This window comes from Nymphaea colorata, chromosome 2 (genome assembly GCF_008831285.2).
Source record: "Nymphaea colorata isolate Beijing-Zhang1983 chromosome 2, ASM883128v2, whole genome shotgun sequence".
Classification (NCBI taxonomy): Eukaryota; Viridiplantae; Streptophyta; class Magnoliopsida; order Nymphaeales; family Nymphaeaceae; genus Nymphaea; species Nymphaea colorata.
In genome coordinates this window covers 21,525,881-21,544,180 of record NC_045139.1, presented here as the reverse complement: position 1 = coordinate 21,544,180, position 18,300 = coordinate 21,525,881, and the positions used below count along the sequence as shown (strand labels likewise).

The window sequence follows — 18,300 nt, the reverse complement described above, 5'->3', positions numbered from 1 at the left end:
TTATAATCATCAATAAAGTGGCTCAAGAGTCACCTGTTAATATAAATGTAGCTGAAATCTAAAGAACCCAGATTTTGAATCGGGCAAATCGGCTCGAGACATATAACTCCTAGATCTTTTCATTTATAACTAGCTTTAACTATTAATCGATATCACTGGGAAGAAGACTATAGGCGATTGCTTGTAAAAAAAAAAAAAAAACTAATCTAGTTAGTGGCTTAGTGCATGTTGTTTATTAGTTATTAGTTCGTAAAAAGTATTTTTAATAATTTAAAAATGAGTGTTTTTGTCAACTCTAAAAAAAAAAGCTTTCCATTACAAGAGAATAGTCTCGTTTTTCACATTCAAGGAGCAGTTTTGTCATCCGCAAACCCTAGTATGGGGCCAAATATAATGATCTCTTTGGAAAAGTGGGAAGCATGGTAAGATAATTTTATTAAATAGAACCCTCCATCGACATTTATGGACAAATTTGTAGGCCGTAAGTGAAATTTCTTTTAGACTGAACAAAAAACGGAAAATAAGGTCGTTGAGGAACAACTATAAGATGGCTCCGGAGGAGGGAAAAATAGCCGACAATGGTGCCGTAGAATCTAAGCGTCGCCGTCCCTCTTCCTTTTCTTCCTTCCTCTCCATTGCTCAAAGATCGGGTCGATTGATCGTTTCCAGCGATTGGCCAGACGTGCATTCTCATTTCTCAGTCGCCAGCTGCTAAAGGCTGATCGAAGAATCCATTACTCAGCGAGAGAGAGAGAGGAGAGAGTGCAGCAACCGCTATCAGAGAGACCGTTGATGACATTTGACGAGTCGTGGATGGAGAGTAAGAGCTTCGCCAAGGCTCTGCAGGTTCTTCTTCTTCGCCTTCTTCCTCCCTTTTGGTCTGAATTTGGTAGGTTCTTTTAGTTTTCGGATGCTTCTGATGCTTTTGGTTGGCGGCATTTTGTGGGAAATCAGGGTTTTTAAGAAAGAAGCGAGTGTGCTGATTGGTTGGCCTCTGGCTGTTCGAAAATTGGGGTTGTTTTGCTTTTGGCAATTAGAATTCTGTGTACGGATATCTTGATATACGTCTCTCTCTCTCTCTCTCTCTTTTCTTTGTTTTGCTCTCCTAATGTCACGCACCAGCTAGAGTTAGTTGTCTTTCGACTTCTGGTATGGCGTTTGATTCTTCTTTTCTTCGGGTATCATCTCTTCTCGTGTTTCTATCTGCTTTGGCCAGAATGGATGCAATTCATGACTATTCTGTAAGAGTCTGGTTATGAGAGAGGGAATATCTTGAGGAAGAGAGGAGAGTAGGAGGGAGACGAAGAGAAAGGGGATGAATTGAGGTAAAAAGCATATCAATTGCATTCACAACTAAGGGCTTTATACTCCTCTAGAAGAAGTGGAAGCCTCAAAACATGGGATCGAGGCAGACCCACTAACATGGATAACCTATCGCTAATAATGTGGAACAACCCACTTCTTGGAACAACTGCAACTTAACTGAACACTAACTATGACCATGATGCCACGACCTAAACTTCCACTAACTGTGGCCATGATGCCACTACAAGCACATTCGGTTAAGGTCGTGACATTCGACCTCCCTCAAAACTGTTCTTGTCCTCAAGAATAGTAGTTTGATTCAACTCCGATATGATGGGGAATTGAGCCTTAATCACATTGTAATCCTCCCATGTTGCCTCATCATCATGTAGATTGGCCCACTTGGACTATCGCCACATTGTTACGCTTCACCAAACGACGATCCAATATCGCCTCTGGCTCCGATTGAATTAAACCATCCTTGTCAGTGACAGGTGGTGTAGTGATTGGTACCTGCCCTTCTCCAACTCGTTGCTTTAGTAATGACACATGAAAAACTGGGTGGATTGTGCATGAAGTAGGTAATTCAAGTTTGTAAGCCACTGATCCTAACCGAGCTAGGACACGGAATGGTCCATAATACTTGGCCGCAGGCTTGATGTTGTTCGGATTGCCACTGAGCTTTGACTGTAAGGCTGGAGCTTCAAGAACACCCAATCTCCTATGGCAAACTCCCTCTCACTTCGTCGTTTGTCAGCTTGAATATTCATGCGATTCTGGGCTTGAGCAAGAGATTCAGATAATAAGTGCACCATTTGAGCATGTCTAGTGGTATAATCGGCCACAGCCACCGAGGGCTGTTTGTCTCGAATTCCAGGAATGGGAGGTGGCGAGTAACCATAAACAACCTCGAACAGTGAGCTCTTGATGGCAGTATGGTATGTACTATTGTACTAGAATTCAACTAGTGACAACCATATGCTCCAGGTGCCAGGTCGATTGAAACACATCACTCTTAGATAATGTTCGACGCATTGATTGAGTCGCTCCGTTTGGCCATCGGACTGGGGATGGTATGCTCAACTAAGGGCCAGCTGTGTGCCAAAAGTTTTGAAGAGCTCACACCACATATTGCTGGTGAAGACCTTGTCTCGGTCTGAGACTATTGTTTCGGGGAGTCCATGGTGTTTGAACACATTGCCAAAGAGAGCTTGTGCCACTTTAATGGCCGTGAACAGATGCGCGATGGCGATGAAGTGGCCGTATTTAGACAATCGGTCTACTACCAATAATATCACATCCTTGCCATGCGATTTTGACAATTCTTCAATGAAATCAAGCACAATATCCTTCCAATTGTCTTTTGGAATTGGTAGGGGCTGTAGTAAACCGGGGTTTGCAATGGTTTCTGATTTGCATCGTTGACATGTATCACAATTAGCAACATAGGTAGCGACTTCCTTCTTGAGGCCAGGCCAATAAAAATGCCTTTTGATTTGCTTGTAAGTTGCTAATCTGCCCGAGTGTCCTCCGACTGCCGCGTCATGTAATTGTTGAATGATCTCGTGGGGAAGATCTCCGGAATAGCCTATATAAAAACGACTCTTTTACCTCAGCAGACCTTGTTGCAGCTTGAAATTTGGTCTACTATCAGGAGTAATTAATAACTCCTCCTTGATTTGAGTCGCCTTGGCATCTCCTCGATAACTTTTTTCAATCGAATCCTTCCAGGCTGGAATGACCGATGAAATAGCTAGCACCTCACTGGTAGTTGGAAACTCGACCTTGGTTACCTCCATGAAGCGCGATATAGCATCGGCCGCCTTGTTATCGAAGCCCCGTCAATATTCGATAGAGAAAGGTAACCCCATCAAGCGAGAGACGCCCTTCCGTTGCAAGTTGGTATGAACTTTCTGATCCAAGAGGAAATGTAAGCTGTGATGGTCCGTCTTGATCACGAAATGAGCCCCTTCCAAATAATGCCGCCAACGCATCACGACTAAGAGGACAGCCATCAATTCTTTCTCGTAGGTGGTCAAACCTGCATTACGAGGGCCTAATGCTTCGCTCATGTATGCGATGGGACGTCCGTTTTGAGTTAAGACAGCCCCGATGACCCGCTCCGATGCATCTATCTCCAACACAAATTCAGCATTAAAGTCAGGGTATGCACGGATGGGAGAAGTTGAGAGGAGGCGCTTTAGATTTGCGAAAGCCTCGTCTGCTTCCGAAGACCAGCGAAAGCCATCCTTTTTGAGGAGATTGGTCAGGGGTTGCACCACCACACCGTAGTTTCATATGAACTTGAAGTAGTAATCGGTTAAGCCGAGGAAGCCCCGCAATTTGCTCACCGTTTTGGGTGTAGGCCAACTGATCATGGCCTCGACTTTCTTTGGGTCGGTACTGACTCCTTCTCCCGATATGACGTGTCCCAGGTAGTCTATTCGAGCCATGCCAAATTCACATTTGGATAACTTGAGATAGAATTGTTCGCGGCATAGTAACTCAAACACTTTCGAAAGATGCTCAGTGTGCAAGGCCAATTCTTTGCTGTATATCAAAATGTCGTAAAAGAAGGCCAGAACAAATTGACGTAAGAATGGGGCCAATACCTGATTCATTAAGGACTGAGAGGTGGCAGGGGCATTGGTGAGACCGAAAGGTAGGACCCGAAACTCATAATGGCCTTGGTGTGTCCGGAATGCTGTCTTAGAAAAGTCCTCCTTCTTCATACGAATTTGATGGTACCCTGCCCGGAGGTCGAGCTTGGAAAATACCTTTGCACCATGTAGTTCATCAAGAAGGTCGACGATGATGGGAATCGGATATCGATCTTTGATCGTCCGATAGTTGAGTTGTCGATAATCCACACACATTTGCCAGCTACCATCCTTCTTTTTAACGAGCAAGACGGGTGATGCGAATGGACTATGACTGTGACGGATAAACCCAACATCGAGGAGGTGTTGCACTTGAACTTCTATTTCCGTTTTCTAGTGGTAGGGATAGCGGTAAGGGCGTACAACTACTGGGGATGACTTTGGAATTAGCATGATCCCATGGTCATGAGAATGCAGAGGGGGGAGCTTATTGGGCTCGTCAAATATTTCGGCAAAGGAGTGGAGCAAGTGATGTAGCCGTTTTCGGAATTCCATAGGAAGGTCCGGTCCTCCGCAGGTAGCGAAGTCAGTTGAATTTGGCCTAGTAAGTGTTGTCAGCTTGCTACTTTCTGCCACATCAAATACCCAAGCCACTTGCTCAACATGCTGGATGTTGATGTTTTTGGGAGGACAATCAGTGGTCAGACAGCTTAGCTCCTCCAATTGTTTGGATTCACCACGATGACCCTTAAGAACCACCTCCTTTCCGTTTTTCTTAATGGTTGCCTGGGATTGTACAAAATCAAAGGTTATTGAGTTCACCTCCTGCATCCAATCAGTACCAAGGACAATGTAGTAAGTACCAACATCGAGAATGCGAAAATCAGGTCAGAAGTGACTCCCACACATCTCCTAGCCCAAGTTAGGACAAGTTTTGGAACACACGACTTTGGTGCCATTGGCTAGGGCAATGGTCATCTCTGGACAGTCCAAAACATCCAATTGAAGAGCATCAACAAACTTGGAATTAATAAAAGTGGCGGTACTCCCTGTGTCTAGCAGAATTAAGGCCGGCTTGTGACGGATGTGCCCCCTCAATTTCAAGGTTCCGCTACCTGTGCTACCATTCATGGCGTGCATGGAGAGTTCCACAATCTGCTCATCGTGGTTTGGGGCTGGGTTGACGTCCACGACTTCGCCCTCTTTGGAACTGGCCTCGTCCAAGACATGAGCTTCGCTGGTCGTACGAGGCTTGCAAGAGTGTCCTCAAAACCACGGGGCGCTGCAGTGGTAGCAAGTGGGGTCCTTCTTGACTGAAGGGGTTTCCCGTGGCGGTTTGGCTCTCCCAAAATTCAATTGGGCCGGCGGCGAGCTGCGGAAATTCGGGTGTTTGGCAATGGACTTTAAGGTGGCTTCGTGAAACTTAGCCTTTGCCATGGCCTCCCAAATCGTTAGGGGTGCGTGACCTCGGACAAGGGACTGAAGTGAGTCAGATAGTCCACCCTTAAAACAAGAAATGAAATACTTATCTGAGAGGGTGACGTTCTCACGTAACACATGGCCTTTTAGGTCCTCGAATCGCTTGATATAATCAGCGACAGTTCCTGTTTGTTTGAGGTGGTTGAATTCTGCAATCACACTATCAGAATCTTGATCTCCAAATTGTTCGCACAACCGATCCATGAATTGAGCCCACGTGAGGTCATGGTTTTGGTCCTTTGGAGCAGTTCGTTGTATAGCCAGGTGTCTCCTTCTTCATTGAGATGCTTGCGGGGTTCTTCAATGTCATTAACATCTAGTATTGCTCAAACTTCCGAATCCAATACCTGGGATTAGTAGGAGTGAATTCCGGAAAATTAAGACGCATCGGTGTGACTGCGGTTGGTGCCGGAGTGGTTGAAGCTGAGGATGCCGCTGTAATGGAAGTTGTTGCCGCCGTTGTGGTGGGGTTATTAGGCGATGTACCTAATAGCCCTCTGTTATCGGGACCGTTCCCAACAGTAGGATGGGAAGCAATCGCTTCCTGTAATTCTTTGAACCTCTCGTCGACACGTTGAAGACATTGTTCCATTCACTGCTAGGATTCCTGAAGGCGATGGTTGACTTCTTGGCGGAAGTCGGCCATGGATGACTCCAGCCTTTGGATGTGCTCATTGGGTGATTTGCTGTCCGTGGCTTTGGAGCGTGAAGTCATTGGCTCTGATACCACTTGTAAGAGTCTGGTTGTGAGAGAGGGAATATCTTGACGAAGAGAGGAGAGTAGGAGGGAGACAAAGAGAAAGGGGGATGAATTGAGGTAAAAAGCATATCAATTTCATTCACAACTAAGGGCTTTATACTCCTCTAGAAGAAGTGGAAGCCTCAAAACATGGGATCGTGGCAGACCCACTAACATGGATAACCTATCGCTAATAATGTGGAACAACCCACTTGTTGGAACAATTGCAACTTAACTGAACACTAACTATGACCATGATGCCACGTCCTAAACTTCCACTAACTGTGGCCATGATGCCACTACAGACACATTCGGTTAAGGTCGAGACATATTCTCCCTCTTACGTGTTGAAAACACGTTCTCTAGGATAATTGAGTAGGATAAGTGCTTGAAGATGCTATTCGTTAGTTGATCCATCAAGCATGTTTATGGGTCCTTCTTCCCTTCCTTCTACCCGTTGCACATTGACCATTATTTCACCTATCTTGTCGTTCATTTTCTTGCTTAGACCTGTGGTGTATTGTTTGGTTTTCTGCAACCAAGTTGGTGTCTACTGCTTGCGTAGTTCAGATTTTATACTATATCTTGTTTGGAATTAGTTGGCTAGTCCATGATGCTGAACCAAAAGTTTGGCTCTGGTAATCACCATGCCGTGTAGTGTGGTAGAAATATTATGTGAATCGATAGAGATACGGTCAGGGTCAAGTTCACGTTTGATGTAAGAAGTGAATGTTGAGATGATTAAATCCTTCCAATTCAATCAATGTAATGCCCTACTAAGCTGGAGGAAATAAATCCCAGGTTCAACTGGTACTAACAAGAGGCTTAGTGTTAGCTATTTAAGGTAAAATTGTTAATTTATTGGTTCCAAACAACACAATCGCTTCTTTAGGGCTGGGAGATGGTAGCAATGGGAAGGAAATTATGGAAACCCACAATTTAGAGAATTGGTCTGAACTCTTAAGCACCTTTATTTTCAAGCATAGTCACAAAAAACACATTTTTTTTCGAAAAATACACATTTAAAATGCGAAAAATTAGTCAGCCCAAAAAAAGCAAAAAACACCAGAACAAAAAAATTCATTTTCTCACTTTTTTTTCGTTTTTCGGTTATTTTGTTTACGTGTTTTTTTTAAACGTCGGACTGTTCGTTGCCATTTTCTATTTTTCATTTGTTGCTTATCTGCTTATTTTTTGATGATCTGATTAGTTTTTCATTTATTTTATTTTTTCCTAATTTTTAAAATTTTTTATTTTTTTAAAAAGTTACTGTATTTTTTCTGTCCTTTTTCCTTTTATCAAGTTCATTGTATTATTCCTGAGAAAAACCTCGCCATCTAAAATGCAAAAACAATATTTGTGACTGTGTTTTAAAGGATGTCAAGTTTAATATGTCTTCAGATCTTCAAAATCAAATATAACAAAAAATGACTCATGGTGCACAAAATTGGTGACAGTGGCTTATATGGGAAGATACCGATAAGCGAAATCCTTAGAATTAGTTTGAGGTATGTAACCAGACTCTACCAAGCTCTCTCACATTGACACGCCATTTGGCATGCCGCTGCTGCCTGTATGTGGCAATGCTCATCAATCAGCAACAAAAAGAGAGGAGGACAGATGAGGAGCAAGCCGCACCTGGCTTGTAGTGGGAAGAGTAAGCATGCGGCTAAATTACTTTAATGGTTAGGGTTCTTATGCAACTTATGTTGACAACGTATGTGGCAATCTCAATATGTTTAGTTCTTTCATGAAATTCTGGAATTTTGACAATGTGAATGACACTCATGTTGTCACAAATCAATCTAACCTTATTAATAACTGAAATTCCAATTTCATTAGCAGCCATCTTATCCAAGTTATTTCACCTATTGTTTGAGTCATTGCCCTATACTTAGCCTCAGTTGTAGATGCAGCCTCTTTTTGTTGTTTCTTGCTCTTCCAAGAGATCATAGATTTGCCAAAGAACATACAAAAACAGTTGTCAATAGTCAATCACGAACTGATCTACCAAAATTAGCATCACAATATGCCACAAGTTCTTTGAAGAAGTGAAGAACATTCTAGAGTCCATTGTGTCTCTTATATACTTGATAATTCTTAGAACAACAACAAGATGTGTTGATGTAGGTGCACTTGCGAATTGACTAACCATGTGAACTACATGCATTATATCAGGTCCAGAGATAGATAAACTAAATTTCCAACAAGTTGCCTATAGATCTTTTAGCTCCTTTCCTTCAAGAGGTCTTAACTTAACATTTGCTTCTATAGGAGTCTCCACCCGTTTATTATCCTCATGTAATTTAGCTTTAGCTACAAGATCAGCTGCATATTTGTGTTTGAGATAGAAATAACCTCTTTTTTAGTAAACAACTTCTAAGCCCAAGAAATACTTTAAGAAACCAATATCCTTCATTGATGTCTGTGCAAACTTTTTCCTTGTTTCATCAATAATTACAAAACCATCACTAGTAATAATCATATCATGAACATATAAAAGCAACAAACTATTACCTCTTTCAGTATAGGATACAAATAGTGCATGATCATGAGAGCTGTGGTTGGCTCCAATTTTTCAGTTATTGTTTTAATTTTTTTTTTAAACCATGCTCTTAGGGCTTGGTTTAACCCATAAAATTCTCTCTTTTTTACATATCCTACCTTCTGGATCGAAAACACCCAGTGGAAGCTACATATAAATTTTTTCTTCTAGGTTCCCATTCAAAAAGACATTCTTTACATTAAGCTGCTATAGATTTCAACATCTTGCTGATGCTACTGGCAGAAGAGTTATAATAGTGGTCATATGCGCTATAGGTGCAAATGTCTTTGAGTAGGCTACTCCAAACTGCTGGTTGTAGCCTTTTATGACCAATCTTGCCTTGTAACGTTCTCTCTCTCTCTCTCTCTCTATATATATATATATATATATATATATGCTTGTGGACCACCACATTCTTGCATGGGAGAAGTCTCAATGCTTTCATTTTTTTAAAGCATTCAACACTTCTGTCATAGCAAGCTGTCATTCTTCCTTGGTTGTTGCTTCCAGATATAACTTAGGTTCTTCATAGGAATTAGTGAAAGCCAGATCAACATGATGTTTAGGAGAAAAAGAATCATAAAACATAAAGTAAGAAGGAGGAATTGAGACTCTTGAACTACAACATACCTGAGATGGCAAAGGAGTCAAAGAAGAGGAAATGTAATAAGAATTGACATGTTCATTTCCCTCTAAAGGCTCAGACTGCTTAAGAAATGACACATGTATGACTCCTTTATCCCTCCTCTAATATACCTGGCTAACATTCTTCTCTTCTCAATATTTGTTATTATTATTTCCATTTTGACTCCCCAATTGTCTTTCTTTGTTTTCACTAGGATATACCAGTAAAAATGTCAATTTTATGTTGCTAATCTCTCTCTTCTCCTTTTCTTGTACAAAGTGTAGTTCTTGTTCATGAAACACGATATGTCTTGAGACCCACATTCCTCTTCCAATTGGATCGTAACATTTATAGCCTTTTTTATCTTCTGATACACCCAAGAAACAACATTTTGCTGCTCTATGTGATAATTTGCATCTCAATTGTATGGGTATGAGTACAAAGCATGTACATCCAAACACTCTCAGTATGTTATAGTTAGTTTTCCATCCATACAATTTACCATAAGGAGATAAGCCATTTAAATCTTCCTATGGCAACTGATTTATTTGATACACTATCATGCATGCTGCAACTTCCCAGTATTTTTTGGGAACATTAATATTAAAAAGAAAAAATGTAGTAATTTTCAATATGTCTCTGTTCTTCCTTTCAGCTACTCCATTTCGTTCAAGAGTGTAAGTACAAGACTTTTGATCCAAATATACCATTCTTTTGCAAATTACTTTCAAACAAATGGCTAATATATTCTCCCCTAAATCTAAATGTATAGTCTTGATCTTAGTTGAAATTTTGGTTTCCACCATAGCATTGCATCTTTTAAATATGTTAAAAAGTTTATTTCTATTTATCATAAAGTGTATCCAGTATAATCATCTATAAATGTTACAAAATAAGTTGTTCCCTGTTTGACAAAATGAGAAATGGACACCAACATATGAAGGAACTAAGTCAAATGGATTCTCTAACTTAATTTCTATGACAAAATGGCAGCGCATGACTGTTAGAAAACCTACAACTTTCACAATTTTTCATATCATCAGATATTACAATTTTAAACTCATCAAAAAGCTTCAATATATGCTTCAATCTCAATGGTATAACATGTACTAACTTTTGATGCCATAACATTGATTCATCTTTCACTAATGTATGTGCTCCACCTTTCTCTTTCCTTATGAGGCTCATATCCAACCAGTCAACGTAATATAAGTCATATTTTTCATGGCTAATTCCAATCTTCTTATCTAACTGTTGATCATATAACGCAATCTATAGGAGAAAAAATGATAGTACTGTTATATTTAGTAATCTGGCCTAGAAAAATTAGGTCCATGGCAAGAGAAGGGACATGATAAACATCATTAACATGAAATTTTCCCAGGATAAGAAGTGTGAGTAATCGAACTGGGTTTTGTTATGGACATGAAAGAACCATTTGCAATTCTAAGAGGCCATTTGGCAACAGTAACAAATTGTTACTGTCCAATAAATCTGTCCCAAAAATTGGAGCAGCTTCATAGAACAATATAATAAAGTGTTCAATGAATCTGCTCTAAATTTTGTGGCTGATTCATTGGACAGAAACAGCTTGTTACTATTGCCAAAGAACATCTAAAGGAACCAGAACAAGAATGACAATTCTTTAGAATGTCATCATTTGTTGTCAAACAACATGAGGTACCTGAATAAAGAAGCCAATTAGGGTTCACTCAAGTTATACCTACAAGGAAATCACCTAAGAAGATAAAGAGGATGTGGAAGCACTAACCCACCATGAACGATGAGCTGTTGAACACTCTCAAAAATGTTAGCGTGAAATGTGTTTCTTATCCCTAGAAGAGGAGGCTTCCTTTTGCTGCACATTTTACATATTCTTTGCATCATTCTTCATCTCATCTGTAGATGAACTACCTAAACTCCTTTTTTCTTCTTCAAAACCGGCAATTGAATTTCTTATGCTCATTACAATTATTACATCAGATGTGACTAATATCTTTTGTTTCATCAATAAACTTTCCACTGTCTTTTTCCCCACCATAAGTTTTAGTCACAACAAAGACTGATTATTCTACACTCTTCCCCCCTAGGGACTTATTCTTAGACTCTTCAGCCATACGTCCAGAAATTGCTAGTGCCAAGGAGCGCAAATTTTGACAATGTAGGACTTCATTCCTTATACTTTCAAATTATGTTCTTAATACCATCAAGAAATCTATAACATATTGCTGATCCCTTGCTGCTGATTTTAATTTTCTACATTATGGACATTCCTTACACTTAGCACACCTCACATTTGGTAGCTTCATGGCTAGTCATCTAAAATTTCTTAACTTTATAAAAAAAATGCTTGAATAGGCTCATTCTTTGCCATAAACTTTTCAAATCTTGTGCCAATTGATACCTTGTTGCCCAATTTGACTACACGTACATCAACATGCTTCCATAGCTTCAACGGACCATGATTTCACTTTAGAATTATTTTTATCCCATTCACCAAATGCTGTCGCAAATCATAATCTTCGGGTGTTCTTCTAGACCCGTCAACATACTCCCAATGTCCAAGTCTCTTTAGGGCTGCTTTCATGTACTCAGCCCAATATGCATAGTTTGATTGACCCATCAGATTTTACTGCTGTCACTTGTAAGATCTCCTTCTTATCCATACTTACATCATTCAGCATGAAATACACAATATACCCTGCTAAGTTCAGCAAATAACACGAGATCTTGGCAAGAACTGATATATACAATGTATACGACAGAGGTAAAACCCTCCAACGATAGAGCTGTCCTTCACCATGACACCAAGAGAATACAGCCACAAGGCAAATATGAACTATATCTACGACATACAACAAGCTGTACAAGCAACAGATAATAGTTGCAAATGTACAGCTTCCCAAAAACTGAACTTTCTTTCAGCCTCCACACCACTATTTTGCCACCCAGCTGCCAACAGAAACTCAACCAGCAGCATCGAGATGGCCTCTTAAACAGGTAAACAACATCAGATTATCTAAAACCAAGACAAAACAAGGCTTCACACACCTAAGAACTCACTGCAGCTTCAGCCAGGACCGAAACGAGCAGGAATACCAACAGTCGCATCAACGAAAAGTGCAGCAGATGATCTGTCCAGATCAGCTGTCACCAATCAATCTCTAGTACCATGTTCGAACTTCGAACCCAAAAGCAGAAACCAACAAGATTCATGCAGCAAGCTAAATATTCTTTATTGTCATCAAAGCTGCTGTTATGAAAAGCAGCCACTCCAATACAAAGAGCAGTCAACAAAACAATAACCACAAAAGGGCAAAAACCTGAAAACAGTAAAGTATATATTTACCTCACTTACAAAGGTAACAATGGTAAACAAGATTAAAACAAGTAATAAGAGGACAGAAATAGTCTTTGACCAACGAGATTGTAGATAAACGCGTTTCAACAAACATGAGCACGAAAGCAATTGTCTTTCCTGCATCTTGATAAATACTGGCAATCAGGAAAAGAAGTGGTCAAGTTAAATCTAGTTTTTACACAGAAGTAATATCTTATTCTTCAATATTTTTAATGTGGACATTATTTCTTCCATTCTTTGATTATTCTCTTTGGTTCTTGCAAATTCACTGCATTGTTATGGTTACTGTCCCTTTTGGTTTATGTAAGTACAACTCTTATACTTTTCTTCTTTCTTTGCCTTTTGTTTAGGAACTGAAAAATTTAAGACCCCAACTTTATTCTGCTGCTGAGTACTGTGAAAAGTCCTATGTCCATAATGAGCAGAAACAGATGTAAGTACCTATGAGCACCAGTTTTTTTGTCAACCGCTTATTTGACTTGTTTTTCTGGTTAAACCTTAGAAGCAACTGTTGCCTTTGAGGCTGGGAAACTTCTTGCAGGGAGGAGAAGGCACGTGTAGGATTACTTTCTTTCGCTGTCCTTGGTTGTCTTTAGTCTGCATTAACTAAGTATGGCCATTATATATGTGACAGCATTAATTAGATCCCTTTATATGATTTGAGAAAATTTGCTTCATCCTAACTGACATCCCCTTGTCACCATCTAATTAAAAGAAGATAATTAAACTGGATTTGTCTCTATTGATTTGGCAGGGTGCTAGATAATTTGAAAGATTATGCTGTGAAAGCTCTGGTTAATGCAGTTGATCATCTTGGTATTGTTGCATACAAATTAGGGGAACTACTCGAACAGCAAACATTGCATGCTTCTGCTTTGGACTTAAAATTTGTATGTCTTGATCAGGTATGCTTGCTCCCTTTTCAACTTCCACCATGGGCACCTCCAGTTGATATTAAGCATAATCTGGTACCTTCATTTCTTTGCTTATATCAGAGACTTCTAACTTGCCAAAATTATACTGATAAAGAGGGACTTAGAGAGCAACAGTTTTCAATAACCATCCCAAGACTTCACAAACATTATCTGTTGCCAGGTATGCAAGGTCGAAACATACAACTTCTTAGTGTTACTTTCAACCAAAGTCAGTCGTTCAAAGTGTCATTGAAATTATAATTTCCAAATTAGGTCCTGTATACAAAAGACTGCAAACGAGTACAAGTGAATCTGGTCCAAAATATACTCTTGGAAAGCCACGTGCTCATGGTTCAGGTACTTGCTTCTGATAATTCCTTATAGATCAAGAACAGCTGAAATTTTCGTAAGTATGTAAGCTTGTTTTTATGCATCGAGTGGCTTGGTGATGGTGTGTCTTCCAAATTTCTGGATTGTACAGTGCACTTCTCTAAGATAGTGCAGCTGCAGCTGGATGTATGTCTTTCCAAGCTGCACGCAGCTGAGAACAGTCCAAATAAGCACCACAGTTTTGCACAGTAATTGCACCTCATTACATCTCTGAATCACACCAAAATAAGTAAGGAGCTTGTAAAGACTCCGAAAAACCTACTGTACCAGGAAAATGCAAGCTCGCCACTGTGTATGCTCAGGCATCAAGGTAACTTAAACAACAAAATATCGAGTAAGGTTGGTCTTGCAAAAGGGTAGCTATGCAGCACTATGTTTCAATCAACAACAACTGGGGCAATCCAACGGCTAAACTGCTCAGGCTAGAAGTATGGACTTGGATCTTCACAAGGGGATCATTGACAGGCCAAAACGGCAAGAATTTGATGGAAACTAATACAAACTCTTTATGGAGATTACTGCACCCACACCATGCCCTGATGCACATGCAGGTGCAGATGCAGTTGCTGCTGCTACTCACGAAATTCAATCATTAGCTATCAAATGTAATCGACTGAACCTATGCACATCAGACTCAACTTCTAACTCAGATCATGAGGTGATAAGGGAGCGCATTTGAGCAATTTAGCAGGGATTTGACTTAGGAAATGTAGAAAAGCCAAAACAAGTCAGTGTCTGTGGTAGTAACTATGCCAGAGATATTGATTAGCAAGTTCTAGCTTGAGGCTGTCCAAGAGTTATGTCACATGGGTGTAAGTTGTGGCTACAGCACTTTTCAGAAAAGAAATGGGTGCAGGTGCAGTGGAGGTAAATTGTCCCAAAAAAAAAAAAAAAAAAAAAAATGTACGAAGCATTGTTCTACAGTAATTCAATTAGGAAAAAAAATGCACTCGAGCTGCATCCACACCCAAATCATGACGACTTGGGTGTGGAAACTGTTTTTATGATCTCATGAAACTTAGTTCAATAGCTTAAAGCATCTTGATACAGCACCATCTAGGTGCAAAGAAAGGTGACTTGTGAGTTTGAGTAGGATCAAGATGGTTGCATCTACAGCCTGCAGGGATAATAACTGTGAGGAAATTTGTGGTTATCAAGGGAATGCCACATTAGCTGAAGATTAGACAGAACAAATGCGAATTGCTCAGGCACTAAAAGACCTGGTGCATTGTCACTTGTTTAACACAATGTCTCAGATTCAGAACCACAGGTCTGCCTGGGGTCTCTTCAACAGTATAATGGTCGATCATGTCTATCAGCATTATTGCTAGTTGTTGAGCTGAAATTTTTATTTCGTTAGTTTATCATCTTATGCCAAATGCATTCAGATATGATTAAGTATCTCATAATCTCTGGCTTTCCAACATGGTTGGCCAGGTACCCCAGCCCCAAAAACTCTTTGCTGGCACTTAGCTTCTGAAACAAAGTCAAGCTCAAATTATGCATCTCCTGCATCTGCAAGGTATATTATCCATTCCTGTTCATGATTTTTCAAGCTGGCCCATTCTTCTCGCCCAAGGACAAATATGCTTTGTCACTGAAATGAAAACTCTAGGTGCTTTTTATGAGAATTCTGGATGTCAATAAGTTTTTCTTGTGCAGTGTTGAAGGTATAGCTTCTGCAGTCACTCCCGGAACTTTTTGCCTTTCAGGTAAAACAAACCATACTTTTTATGTTTAAATTAACCTTGTTATTGTTCTTTACCAATATGATGATATTTTTCAGATTATCTACAATATGAGTCAGACTTTTCCAATTTGCCTAAGTGCAGATGGTGAAGTAGATGTTTCATCAGTACCTCCCTTGCCTGGTTGGACTTTCTCAGTCAATAGCAGACTTGGTTCCACTGTTTCACTTGTCGCACTTGGTGCTGCACGACAGGTAAATGTTGTTTCTTTTCCTTATCCAAAACACTGATATTAAACATATGTAAAGGACAGGGAAACAAAATTTTCTCTTCTTGCGTTTATTACTGTTTTAACAATGGTTGATTTTTTATAAAGAGATGGTCCAATCATGTAATTGATCCAACCATAATTTAGTTCTCCTTTCATTTATTATGAACTATTTTTTTACAGTTTTCTGATTTTATTGTTTTCTCCTAACATTGATGTGTAGCAGATGCCAATTTTAATAGTTAATATCAATCTTCCAAATCACCAGTGTGAAGTGCTGCAACATGTACTGAATTTGAAAATTAAATATTAAGTGCACTGCCCCACCAGGTTCACTTAGATCCGCAGCCAGTTAGCACAGTAATGATTATAGTGCCTATACTGGCTGGATAGTGGAAACGGTACCTTGTAGTGCACATAGCCTCCTTCATATTCCATTTTTGAGTAAATGGGTGCCGATGGAGATCCTCTAACATTCTTCATGAGCCTGAATTATCAGTTCAAGTTATACCTGTTTAGCTCTTAAATGACCTTAGTTTCAATTGGTTTCAGTGCAAAGTAAACCAGCTATCTTCATCCTATACCAGATATTGTCGTCAACAGTATTGGAGCATATTAATGGTTTTTTACTTAAGTGAAGGAGATATCAGACTGAAACTGCCTTTATATTGGAGATCTGTAGTACAGCTCTTCATGTTCATTTGAAGTGGCAATGACAAAGGTTTGCTTCTCTTACAGGATTCACATGATCCATTGAAAACGTTAACCACACATAAGTCATTTGACAGTGGAAGTCAGCGTCTGACCCCTCGCCCTCCAGTCCGGAGCAAAAGTATGTTATCTGCATTATTTGGCAAAACCAAATCTGGCAAGCATAAAACAAATTATGCCTCATAACCAGCATGAGATGTCTCACCTCCTTTTTTTGAGCAGAGAACTATTGTCTGCATTATTTGATGAAAGCAAAGTATGTAGCCTGTTGCCTTCCGAATAGTTTCATGCTATTATGATCTTGTTATGTCGGTCTTGCAACTAATTATACTTCACTCAAGCGTCTCAGACTGTTGTGATCTCGAGCCTCCTTAGCTCCTGTTCTGTATCAACTTTTCAGTTTGGTATTTGATTCATTATTCAATCTTGGTGCCCTCTAACTCTATTTCTTCTCTTTAAGATCTGACCTCGTATTTATGGTGTGGTGCATATTTAGGATTAATGGGCCATGATTTACATGCAAGTGTTATATTGTGGCTTTGTTTTTTGAATGATTATTGGCCAGGTGAATAATTTTCTAAATTCGGGCTAGATTTGCCATGCGTATTAGGTTAAATTTAGAGTGAACTGTATGAATCCAAACCATTCAAGTAACAATAGCAACTATAATATAAAAGGAGGTGGAAACAAGAACTTCGTAAATATTAGTATCGACGCTACATAAATTTGCTTACAAATATAGCATATGAACTGATTTGTATTATTATGTATCGGCCTGTATTAAACTCCTTTTTGAACTTTCATTTAAAATAATTTATAATATTTTAAATTGATTTTAAAAATGATAAAAATAAAAATATAAACCGTCTACTACGCTGATGAGCTCTGATATGGAAGGATATTAACGACATTGCTCCATGCACCTCGCTCGCCAGTCAAGTCTTTCAAGTTTAGATTTGATAATCTGTAAGTCAGAGAGAGAGAGAGAGAGAGAGAGAGTAACTTTGTGTTACATAAATCGAATTGGCATAATGTAAGTAACTCTTATGTCTAAGCTTCGACGGTGACAAAAAAAATCTCTTGCGCCAGAACTTGACAGTCTTGGTACTAGTCCCCTTCGAAAAAATTGCTTTCCTCAAGTAGGATGCTTCTGAATGCATCATTCATTGTGTTTCCAATTGATGGTAGAAGTCGCATTTCAGGCTTTAAGAGCAATGGAGTAGCCCTGTCACACATTTATGAAGGCAATTCCATCAGTTATTCCCATAAATAAGAAAGGGAAAAAACCGGAGTGAGAAAGGCATAAGGAGGGGCACTTTTCTGGGACATGGCGGCCTCGAAATATTTATAAGCTTTGCAAATGCGTGTTGAGTGGACTTCAATCCTTGGTTTTTACTGCCACGAAAATTTATGATAGCTTGAGCAACTAAGCTCTTTTTTGTGCATGGCCTCAAGACTCACTATTTGATTACGCTCCCACCAACTTCAACACCAACATCGTAGGAGAGTAACTGCACGTCATGACATGGAGATTGTGGAAGCAAAAATCAGACTTTTGCGCAGTAATCTACGTGGCAGAATCATTCACCGGCACAAATCCATTCAGAGCCCTGTTCCTATGATGTTTGCAGTTCAGTCAACTCTTTTTAGATGCATGATTGAAGTGAACACGCAT

General features: G+C 39.7%; 1 protein-coding gene across 2 annotated transcripts; it reads left to right on the top strand.

Moving 5' to 3' along the window:
* Nucleotides 1–569: 569 nt before the first annotated feature.
* Nucleotides 570–16,986, top strand: LOC116248476 (protein ABIL1-like). Of its 2 annotated transcripts, none has more exons than XR_004171022.2 (9): nucleotides 570–846; nucleotides 13,005–13,087; nucleotides 13,409–13,559; nucleotides 13,650–13,749; nucleotides 13,842–13,925; nucleotides 15,396–15,480; nucleotides 15,621–15,670; nucleotides 15,745–15,900; nucleotides 16,653–16,691. XR_004171022.2 is itself a non-coding variant. In XM_031621278.2 (9 exons), the coding sequence occupies exons 1-9, from the start codon at nucleotides 793–795 to the stop codon at nucleotides 16,809–16,811; spliced, it is 876 nt and encodes a 291-aa protein (XP_031477138.1). In that variant the 5' UTR covers nucleotides 570–792; the 3' UTR covers nucleotides 16,812–16,986. The 2 variants fall into 2 exon arrangements, 1 of the variants encoding a protein (XP_031477138.1); XM_031621278.2 differs by having other exon boundaries at nucleotides 15,791–15,900; nucleotides 16,653–16,986.
* The last annotated feature ends 1,314 nt before the right edge of the window (nucleotides 16,987–18,300 follow it).

Bases quoted from the DNA above. Each gene is read 5' to 3' on its own strand.
- LOC116248476 (XM_031621278.2), top strand. From the start codon at position 793: ATGACATTTGACGAGTCGTGGATGGAGAGTAAGAGCTTCGCCAAGGCT. The intron at 847-13,004 runs GTTCTTCTTCTT...CCTTTTGTTTAG, and splicing joins GCTTCGCCAAGGCTCTGCAG to GAACTGAAAAATTTAAGACC. The intron at 15,901-16,652 runs GTAAATGTTGTT...CTTCTCTTACAG, and splicing joins CACTTGGTGCTGCACGACAG to GATTCACATGATCCATTGAA.